Source organism: Anoplolepis gracilipes, chromosome 4 (assembly GCF_047496725.1).
Source record: "Anoplolepis gracilipes chromosome 4, ASM4749672v1, whole genome shotgun sequence".
In the NCBI taxonomy this organism is placed as follows: Eukaryota; Metazoa; Arthropoda; class Insecta; order Hymenoptera; family Formicidae; genus Anoplolepis; species Anoplolepis gracilipes.
The window spans coordinates 13,542,532-13,553,022 of NC_132973.1; the positions used below are offsets into that span (position 1 = coordinate 13,542,532).

At 30.5% G+C, this 10,491-nt stretch overlaps 2 protein-coding genes across 5 annotated transcripts; one reads left to right on the forward strand and one right to left on the reverse strand.

Annotated features, from left to right (window-relative positions):
• Nucleotides 1-37: 37 nt before the first annotated feature.
• On the forward strand, nucleotides 38-4,660 carry Mrpl19 (mitochondrial ribosomal protein L19). Its single transcript, XM_072890671.1, has 5 exons — nucleotides 38-251; nucleotides 403-838; nucleotides 925-1,206; nucleotides 1,294-1,451; nucleotides 1,550-4,660. The coding sequence occupies exons 1-4, from the start codon at nucleotides 188-190 to the stop codon at nucleotides 1,421-1,423; spliced, it is 912 nt and encodes a 303-aa protein (XP_072746772.1). The 5' UTR covers nucleotides 38-187; the 3' UTR covers nucleotides 1,424-1,451; nucleotides 1,550-4,660.
• Woc (zinc finger protein without children) lies at nucleotides 2,033-9,830 on the reverse strand. Of its 4 annotated transcripts, none has more exons than XM_072890649.1 (12): nucleotides 9,598-9,830; nucleotides 6,793-9,146; nucleotides 6,340-6,693; nucleotides 5,432-6,261; nucleotides 5,082-5,257; nucleotides 3,693-3,928; nucleotides 3,430-3,616; nucleotides 3,151-3,276; nucleotides 2,934-3,055; nucleotides 2,685-2,832; nucleotides 2,492-2,591; nucleotides 2,033-2,396 (listed from the first exon to the last, which is right to left on the reverse strand). In XM_072890649.1, the coding sequence occupies exons 2-12, from the start codon at nucleotides 9,112-9,114 to the stop codon at nucleotides 2,222-2,224; spliced, it is 4,776 nt and encodes a 1,591-aa protein (XP_072746750.1). In that variant the 5' UTR covers nucleotides 9,115-9,146; nucleotides 9,598-9,830; the 3' UTR covers nucleotides 2,033-2,221. The 4 variants fall into 4 exon arrangements, with proteins under 4 accessions (XP_072746750.1, XP_072746749.1, XP_072746747.1 ...); XM_072890648.1 differs by having other exon boundaries at nucleotides 2,492-2,588; nucleotides 5,082-5,305; XM_072890646.1 differs by having other exon boundaries at nucleotides 5,082-5,305.
• Nucleotides 9,831-10,491: the final 661 nt, after the last annotated feature.

A 10,491-nucleotide genomic window follows, 5' to 3' on the forward strand; every position in this document is an offset into this window, starting at 1 on the left:
TATCTATGTTTAATTTTATATCTATGATTGAAATCAAACGTGTATATACGTGAAATTGAATTTAATTGGAGGTTATGTACTTTTTTATATCTAATAAAAAATAATTTTTTAAAGGATTTAAAAAAGAAAAATGTTTAATGTGTTTGAATAAACACAATACAGACAGAATAATAAAAAAATTTTTAAAATGGTTATAATTTTAAGAATTTTTTCTCATAGAAGCTATGGACTACAAGCAGCAAAAATACTACGTAGGTTATCTTTTAATGCTCTATTATTACATATCTGATTGTTTATAAGCACGATATGTATTAGAGCACAATTGTACTATTATTTTTATGTAAAGTTTAAATTATAAAATTTATATAGTAATTAAGACTATAAAAAAATGTTATTTTTCAGATAATGCAAGTAGGAAAAATGGCTCGACGACTGCTTCAAATTCGACAGGAGAATCGCGTAATAATGAAATGACAGAACAAAATGTTGAGCAAAAGAAAGTAATTCCAGATAGATATCGATTTACTTATCCAGAATTCTTACCAGATCCAGATCCTACATATCGCAATGCACTCAGAGAGAAATTAGAGCGCATAGATATGTTAGCGAGGCGAATACGCATAGCAATACCAGAGTTTTATGTTGGTTCTGTATTAGCTGTGACTTATTCTGAGCCACATGCTCTTGGAAAAGTCAATAAATTTGTTGGCATATGTATAGAGAGGAAAGGAACTGGATTGAGATCTACATTTGTATTGAGAAATATAGTTGATAATCAAGGTGTTGAAGTATGTTATGAATTATATGATCCTGCAATACAGAAAATAGATTGTCTCAGGTAAATACAGAGATTATTACTATTTTATATATAAATTACTTTGAAATCTCATCACTTATTAGAATTGTTATTCATGAAATATCTAGACTTGAAAAAAGATTGGATTCACACCTGCGATATCTGCGGGATGCACCAGCAGAGTATAGTACTTTTTCCTTTGATATGGAACTAGAACATTTGCCACAAGGAGCGCCAGTTCCTGTAAATAACATCAAAATACCTCTTAATGGTTTCCCTTGGTTGGAAAAATGGGAACGTCAGGAATTGAAAGGTATAGAAATAAACTTTAAAATCAATAGCAAACGTGTTACAAAAGCCAAAGCTGCTGCAAAACCATGGGAAAAGTATGACTTAATGAAAACATACAGGTAAAGAAAACATCTTATTGTATTTCATATTCTTAACATTAATTTCATGTTGACTTTTGTTCTAATTTTTTTTTTTTTTTTAACTAGGGAAACTATTCCCGAAGAGGAACAAAATAAAATATTTAATGAAGTATATACAAAATTACATGAAATGGAAATTACTAAACGTAGACAGAAACATAAACATACTTTCAGACGTCCACAGAAAACTGGATAAATGAGTGAACAGCATTTCTTAAATTCATGTAAGAAAATAGAATGAATAAATATAATTGTTTTTTTTTTTTGTTACAAACTTGCATCGATAATTATAAGTAGTTTTTGTTTGTTTCCCATATAATAGGATTGTAATTCTGCAAAAAATCAAGACTTCATAAAATTTCGTAACAATTGTATATTTTGTATATCACAAAAAACGAAAAAGATAAAATATAGAATTAAACACATATTAGAACAGAATGATCGAATAGCTAAAGTAAAATAATGATACATATTAACGTAATATTTGTAATCTTAGCTATTTCTTGTGGCAAATGAATTTTTTTATTAGGAAGTGAAAAATATACAATAGAGAAACTGGAAAATTCATTTAATCCTACATTTCTATATCGTGTCAGTTTTGTTCCATTTTTTTTTCACCATTTTTTTAACACTTTGAACGGTCTTATATATTGATCTGTGCGCTTGTATTTTAGTGAACAAAATCAAAATATAATATAGACTAGTATATGATTTTTTTTAAAAGAAAATTCTTGGTTTTATTGTACTAACAATAAAACCAAGCTCACAGATCTCTCATTCAATTCTAGATAATTTTTCTCTAAAATTATACTAGCTCTCAGAAAGTTTATCTTTATGGCTAAACAAAATACAATAAAAACATTGTAGACTTCGGAATTAAGCTCAAAATTTTCGAATGGCAAAGTGTTAAAATAGTTAATTCCTGCATTGTTTCCTGTTTTTTTTTTTTTTTTTAATTGTTTAACAGTACAAGAGATCAATGTAATATATGAAATTAACTTGTCAGTAAAGCTACATTAATTTCTTTAACCATTTTAATACGATATAACATTTTGATGAGATGTTCCTTTGCAAGAGGCGATGTTGAATACCAAACTGGACTATCTGGTACACAACTGCGTTCTGGTAATAAGTAGAAGACATCATTTCGTGTTTTAACACTTTCAGGACTGAAATATTTCAAAATGCATGTAATGTATCATTAAAATCAATGCAATAAATTAATTAACATTTTACTTTGTTCACTCATAATATCCAAACATACCATTTCGACAAATAAAATTCATATAGCTTAACAGGACATCTCAATGGATTTTCTTCATTTTCTTGTTGTTCATATACTTTCTTTTTTCTTGAATTAGCTTCTTTAAAAAAATTAGTAAATAAATTAACATATCATTATTAAATAGATATTAGTTATTAGGCAGAATAATTTTATGAAATAGATTGAAACTAACCAAGAGCTGATTGTGGTGGGTAAAATCTGAGAAGGACATTCCTTGAATTAGGAACTTTGCCTGCCATTGCTGTAGGTTGAGCAGCTGGATTACGTTTCCAATGTTTCATAATGTGAGAAAAAGAAAGCTGCATATGTTCTTCCACTGTCTGAGAAGATATTCGCATTTTGAAAAGAATATTTATTAATACTGTATAACAAAATATTAATAATAGTTATATATCTTTATTAGCCATCTTATTAAACTTACCACAAGATTAAAATGTTTTGTGTTAAAAAACATAAGTGTGCTTAATAAAACGTGTGGAGAATGGGCACCCAATTGCTTACACTCCCATAAGTGCTCTTCCTCCACTCTGGTCACTATATATTCTATAAAATGAAGGTAACACAGTAAAATGTACAAAATGATGAACATGATAAAAATGAAAATTTTATAGTCACAACGAATAATAAGACATACTCACGTGCTTCGTTGTATAATGCGGAAAATCTTTTCGCTACTTCGTTTAGACAGTCTGTAAATTTTTCGTAATATGAGTCTGTGAATATATTGTCAATCCTGTTATTTTCAAACAGGTACTGTTGTATTCCTAAAATAAATTTATAAAAGGATTATTTGAGACTAAAACAAGAGTTCACAAAAGAAATAATTGATATAATTGTTTCAATTATTATCAGATTATGTCAATATTAAAACTCTTAATGAAGTAAAAATATATTATAAAATGAAGAAATTTTGTTACCTAGGCAAAGATAATATATTGTATCAGGAGCATATTCTGCACCATTCGGTTTTCTTACTTCCTTCACAAAAAGACATAAAGAATAATTTAATTCATCCGCGGTAAGTTGTAAAAGATCTGTTTTGAACAACTTTATTTTCCTAGTTGGCGTAATCTGTTTTTCTAATTCGGTATTCTTTCCAATTACCTATAGTTAAAGATTATCCATATCATACATATATCTTCACATCTTGTTAAATTATACATAAACTAAAATTACGAACCCATTGTCTCCATGCGTTTACGCCAAATGTATATTTTAATGCCATATTTGCATCAGGTTTTTCCATTGGTTCCATAATACGCGGCTGCGGAGGCGGTTGTGGTTCCGGTGGTGGCATTAATGGCATGTCATTTGTACCAGAGACACGTCTCATTCTTTTGGCTGGTGTTGATCGTGGTTTATACGGCATCACACGTTTCCTTCCTCTAGAGGCAGCCATTAATCGTTCCGATTGCACTACATAAAAATATATTATTAGAAATAATTCTACATTTTATTTTCTATATGATATTCGTTTTCAAGATAAGTGATCACACTGATCGGTTCTGCAGTTAATAAGTAACAATAATAGTTACTAATCAAATGAAATATGTGATCAAAAACAAAAATCAGAGCTTATTGGCGTAAGGACATGTGAGAATATATTCAAAATTAAAGAACAAAAATATCAATATAATTACAATATCAGACATTTCGATTCTTCTCTTTAGGATCATTTTCAGAGATATGTAAATAAAATAATTAAAACATTACTAACAATGTTAACATAATGTCGGTCGAAAGTCAAAGTAAATAAAATCAAAAGATATACAATTAAAGATGCAAATAAGTTTTAGACAATGTTATCAAAGATATTAAAGATTATTAAAATTAAAGATGTAAATGTTTTAGACCCTATTAAAGAATCTATACAAATAAAATTATAAGTTATTAAAGTCGCTAGTATTTAATTATAAACAACGGGTTAATTAAAAACGACCTGACTAGCCAAAATTATTCAATTTATTTACACGACGTTTCGACCATATGGTTGTGGTCCTTTTCAAGTGTAACTATAAAGAAAATAAATAACGGATCAAACATTGATATATGGATACAATTTTTACCGGATTTAAGCCAAACAATACAACATAATGGCGTTATAAAACTAGTCTACTCACACGTAAATTAAGAAAGAGAAGAAAGAATCCAATGGGACATGTTTAAAGGTAGAACTTAATGATGGAATAATTAAATATGTCACTTAGTTAAAAACAATGGTTTCTAATTTTGAGATGAACACAAACAAGGAGACACGTCATGTCATGAGTTTTTAAACGAAACTGTCAATGTTAAAAGGAAAACAGTTCAAACGACCTTTATAATTTTGTCATAAATATTATTTAAATTTTCAGTATCTCTTTGTAGATTAATCGTGGAGTTAAATTTCTTAATAAAAAACATTTCTTTATAGTTACACTTGAAAAGGACCACAACCATATGGTCGAAACGTCGTGTAAATAAATTGAATAATTTTGGCTAGTCAGGTCGTTTTTAATTAACCCGTTGTCTATACAAATAAAATCTATACAATATTTGAATACTAAACAACATATATTGTTTGATATACCATCATTATCCATAGTGTTCTCTGATTGCGACGGTGCTTGCGTAGCCGTAATCGTGTTTGGCGTCAAGGCAGCTTCCAGATCGACTGCCGGCTCGTCTAATTCTCCTGTTGCCATTTTTAATGCCATTTGCAACATGTCATCCCCAAACGCGTTATTGGAATCAACCGCTTCCGGACTGAAACCATCACTATGTAAATTGTCTTGATCAGCTGTGTCACCTTCCCTAAACAAAAATATGTGCTTTTGGTGTATGAGACAAACAGAATACAATGACATTTATAATGTACAATATATTTGTTGCAAATACTTTTATTAAATCTATAATATAAACACTTATTCTTTTTCTTACCTATCGTCCACCGAATCTGAATCGCTGTCATTAGTCTTCTTTTCAGTAGCTACCATCTCCGCCATCATAAGGAGTTCAGCTTCATACGGATCGGCAGGTATCTTCTCTTGTATTTTTTTAATATCTTTCATAATTCCCTTAGCACTGTTCCTCGTAGTAGGTATGAATATAGGAACGGGAATAGGCAGTGGAAAAGGCATTGGAACTGGAAAGGGCATACTGTACATGTGCATCGGAAACGGGACGTAAATTGGTACAGGTATCGGTACGACCACTTGTTGAACTTTCTCTGTCGTCTGCGTCCATTTTGTGCAAGGGTGAGGACGTACGGAAACTCCTTTCGTATGTACTAAAGGCTTACACTGAGTCGTCTTATTCTGAATCTTCACTGGACTAGGTGGCCTAGTAATAACTTGCTGTTTGTAGACAACTTGCGCCGATTGATTCGATATCGCGCTTGTAGGTATAACCATGCTCTTTTGTTGCGAGTTCGGGCTTGCTTGTCCGTTTCCTATCGCGGCTAGGCTGGTTACTGAAGAGATGACGGGCATAGTCTTTTTATTTTGCATGTCATTGGATTTTTGAACAGTCTGACTTGCACCTTTTTGTGATAATGTAGTCCTTTTGGGCACACCCGTAGGTACGGGATCGTCACTTGACGGTATAGTTATGGGAGATTTAGTGTACTGTGCTTGAAAATTCATCACACAGTTGTACGAACAAAAGTTACGTATTGTTGCATCTGACATTGTGAGATGATAATGTGCTAAGGAATATTCCTTACAAAAATCACAGTTAATTCGTTTCGCAGATACTGCATTGATAGAAACCTGCAAAAATATTAAAATTATATTATAAAATTATATTTTGTGTCTCATTAAATATTATTATATAATAAATAACAATACCTGATATAGTGTCAAACAATTTAAACTGCACATCATTAGAGTCTGTCCTGTTTTTAGTTCCTTTTTAATCATATCAAAGTTATATTTCTTTACTTTGCACCAATTACATGGAACTATCTTTCTATTAGTTATAATAAATATATTTAAGCATGTTTTATTACAAAACGTATGAGGCTCATTATCGTAAAATACGATGAAATGCTGTTTATTTGGTAATTCGAAAAATTTCTTGCAAGTAGAGCATTGCTCAGGTTTGACTTGTTTCACAAACTTAAATGCTGCAAAACAGGGTTCGCTACATATGGCTACTGGAGTACTACCATATATCTGAACTTCACAGTGTACAAGTTTCTCCTATAAAAAAGAATATTTCATTGTATTTAAAAATTGTTTATGACACATTTAGAATATGTGAATATATATTTGAAATTCTAGAAAAACTATTGTACATACCTCTTGACAGACACTACATGGCTTTTTTTCTGTAGTTGGAGGTTCTGAAGAATTCAATTTCGAATATTTTTCCATACAATCTTGGGCACAAAAATCTTTAAATTGTCCTTTCTCCCCAACTGGTGCGAGAAAACCATCTGCACTAAAACTTATGTCTTTCTGACAGTAACTACATACTTTTAAACCTTTTTTAAATTCTTCCAAACATGTTGAACAACAAAATTGCCTCACGTCGCATCCAAATCTCACACAATATTTGCCTAAACTTACAGCTTGAACTGAACCATTACAATTCTTGCAATAACTTCCATATTTCTTTTGAAATTTTCCCAAACATTCTTCGTTACAAAATTCCATGGTTTCCCAAGAAAGATTTCGTTCGTCATTTGCTTCTATAATTAGTAAACAAGATGCGCAACGTTTCTCTCGTCGAGTGGTAGGTTTTTGGCTTGGGATGTCTACCGTTTTATTATTGGCTGCTTTGAACAATGCCTTACATGTTTTTGAGCATACAAGATAATTTTCTGTACCAATCTTCACCCGAATTTTACATATTCTTACTTCACTGCATTGCTTACATGTCTCTCTAGTAGTAATCTCTTCCACTTCTGAGCTCTTTGACTCATCGTCAATGTTAATAACGTCTGTTGTTGCAACTTGTATTTGTATTGTTGGTTCATTCTGAGTACTCACTGTATTATTTTTACTATTATTTTTATTTTCTGTAACTGATTTAGATTCAGTCTTGTCTGAAGCATCTTTGTCAAGTTCAGAATTACATTTTTGTATTATTTCATCTTTAATGTCCTCTTCTTCAAATATAAAGTCACATTGCTCATTATCTATTGCTTTACTTGATTTATTTGGTATTATTACTTTCATGCTATCTGGAATAATACATAATTCGTCATCCTGCCCTGGTAATACATCAGTTTGTTCCTCATCTGTTTCCATTGGTGTAATTTCTTCCATAGATTTTTTAGTCTGTTTAACTTTAGTGGATGCTTTTGTAGATGATGTACTTCCTGCTCCTGTTTCAGATTTATTTGTATCTTGGAAATCAATATCCATTGCTGCACTTTCAAGAGATTGAATAGTGGTTTGTACATTATCTGATTTTTCAGCAATATTGTCCACAACTTTATTAACATCAGTGTCTTTTGGATCCTTTGATGTGCAATCAACATTAAGTTTATCATTATTAGAATCATTGTTTCTAGCATTAACTGCATCCTGTAAATTATCACCTTGTTCATATAAGTTTTTAAAACTAATTTCATCTACAACAAAACTATCAGTTTCTACTGGCTCCATGTTTTCAGAAGTAAGATTGTCACCACCAAATGGATCTTCTGCATCCATAGATTGACCTTCGATTTGCGAATCGTCGTGCTTGTCATGAGGAAATTGTATAAACTCTGTATTTTCAGGTTCAATGTTCTTCTCAGACAGATCTTTATCAAGATTTTCTAAATTACTATCTGAAGATTCTGATTCCACTTTTTTTGACTGATCAACATCCTTCTGAGATATTTGCAAATCATCTGCAGTAAAACTTGATTCATTTGGAATATCACTATCTTTAGATTTTTCTTTAGATGAAGTTTCATTTAAACATACACTAGTAAATTTTGCACAGTCATTTCCTGTATTTTCTGATATATTCAATGAATCTTCAAAATTTAATGAATGTTCTGTGTTAGGTTTTTTTGTCAAATTGAATGTACTTAGTTCTGTTTTCTTTTCTACATTAACAGGTGCACCTTCTTTACAAAGACTTTCAATTGTATTACTTTTTTCAGTTGTTATAGCCTCAGTATTCTTTTCCAATAATGGTATCTCATTTTCTATGGTTTTATCTTTTTCAATAATTTGTAAACATGTAGGAGAATTGCTCGTTTCTATACATGACGGAGTTGCATCTTTTTTAGAAAATATTGCAGTTTCTTCTTTATTTGTTTCACCATGTACTTCTGCAGTATCTTCATTCGCTATATTTGATAGAGTTGTATCTTTTTTAGAAAATATTGCAGTTTCTTCTTCGTGTGTTTCACTATCCACTTTTGTAGTATTTTTATCAGCTATATTTGATGGAGTTGCATCTTTTTCAAAAGCTGTTGTTGTTTCTTGTTTGTTTGTTTCATTATGCACTTCCACAGTATCTTTATCAGATGATGATTTATCAGATTCTTTATTTCTTTCGGGAACTTCCTCAATAATATTTTCAGTATTATTATCGTTACTTTTAGAGTTGTCAATTTCTGACTGAGAGACATCAGTCTTATCTGCAGATACTGAACTGTCTTCGGAATCCATTTTCATTTACATTAGTTTCACGTTTATCCTTTGTGTATCTAAAAATATATGATAAATTTTGATAATAAAAAAATTGATATTTTTGTTATTAATTGCATATAAAAGGTATTTTTTCACATAAATTCATGTTTAAGTTTATAATAAAAAATAATAATTTGAGTTACGAAAATACAAGTTAAATATTACAAAATAACTAAAAATGTCAATGTAGAAACATTTTCACAATTCACACATGATAATAATGTAACATATACAAGTATGACAGCATTCATGGCAGATTCGTGGATAAAACTTTTTGCCTACGATAAAAGTGAATGATAGATTGAAAATGAGAAGAAAAGTCTCAAGTAACGAAGTATTTTATACAGTGCAAAATAACGTGTAAAAAGTATTTCGTATACACATAAGCGAACTATAATATCAACAGCTTGTTACAAATAATATCTAGGTTATGAAAAAGATCTGTTCGCATCGCCATGTTTTCTCTACCTGTTAATCGGTCGTCGAAACGTCGTCTTTAAACATCAATGGGACGAAACATTGAAAATATGTCATGTATATATGAATCAAATAATATCACGTACATTCGGGAAAAAAACCGTATGCTACTCGCGAAAATAGTGACAGATGAGACGTCGATGACTCGCGCGATTCGTTCGAAACTGAGCGACGCGATTATCGAAGTCCGATGACGCGCAGATGAACGCCGGTTTTCGTGCGGTTTGCGCGCGATGTAAGTACTCCTTTCATGGAACGTTCATTTGGGGAAGTCAGAATCTGTCAGAGCTGGTTTCGAAGAAGAAAAATAACAAGAAGCGCAACAATCGTGATGCAAATCATTTTACGCTGATAATAAAAAAAGATTTTATTTGTTAAAAATACATATATGTAGCATGTGTTAAAAAAAGTGCACTTAAAGGTCTGTTCAAATATAAAATATATATTTATACAATTAATTTTACGTCAACTTTTAATTTCTTGACAGAAATAAATTTATGTAACGTTTAATGAATCAAGAATTTTTCTAGTAATTACATAATACAGGCATAATATGTAGCAATAATTATTAATCTTTTATGATATAATATAAAAGAAAAAAAGTTTGACGCTGTAGAAAATATTATTGCCACTAACTTATAATTTTAATGCTGTGATAAATATTTTTTTTTTCATATATAAAAATAGCGTTTATAATTAATCAGGACAAAAGAAGCAAAGCTTTCTTTCTTCTGAATGTCAATTCAATATGATAATCTATCCCACAAGTAAAGCTGGATCTATAATAGGTGTAGTAAACCTTAAGAAATTAACTAATTATATTCTTGTCATTATTCTTCTCGCACATTTAACTGTGATTGGTCAATTTTTTACGGCTTAAGGCTT

Bases quoted from the DNA above. Each gene is read 5' to 3' on its own strand.
- Mrpl19 (XM_072890671.1), top strand. From the start codon at position 188: ATGGTTATAATTTTAAGAATTTTTTCTCATAGAAGCTATGGACTACAA. The intron at 839-924 runs GTAAATACAGAG...TGAAATATCTAG, and splicing joins CAGAAAATAGATTGTCTCAG to ACTTGAAAAAAGATTGGATT. The intron at 1,207-1,293 runs GTAAAGAAAACA...TTTTTTAACTAG, and splicing joins GACTTAATGAAAACATACAG to GGAAACTATTCCCGAAGAGG.
- Woc (XM_072890646.1), bottom strand. From the start codon at position 9,114: ATGAAAATGGATTCCGAAGACAGTTCAGTATCTGCAGATAAGACTGAT. The intron at 3,617-3,692 runs GTTCGTAATTTT...CTTTAACTATAG, and splicing joins TAAACGCATGGAGACAATGG to GTAATTGGAAAGAATACCGA. The intron at 2,397-2,491 runs GTATGTTTGGAT...GAAATATTTCAG, and splicing joins GAATTTTATTTGTCGAAATG to TCCTGAAAGTGTTAAAACAC.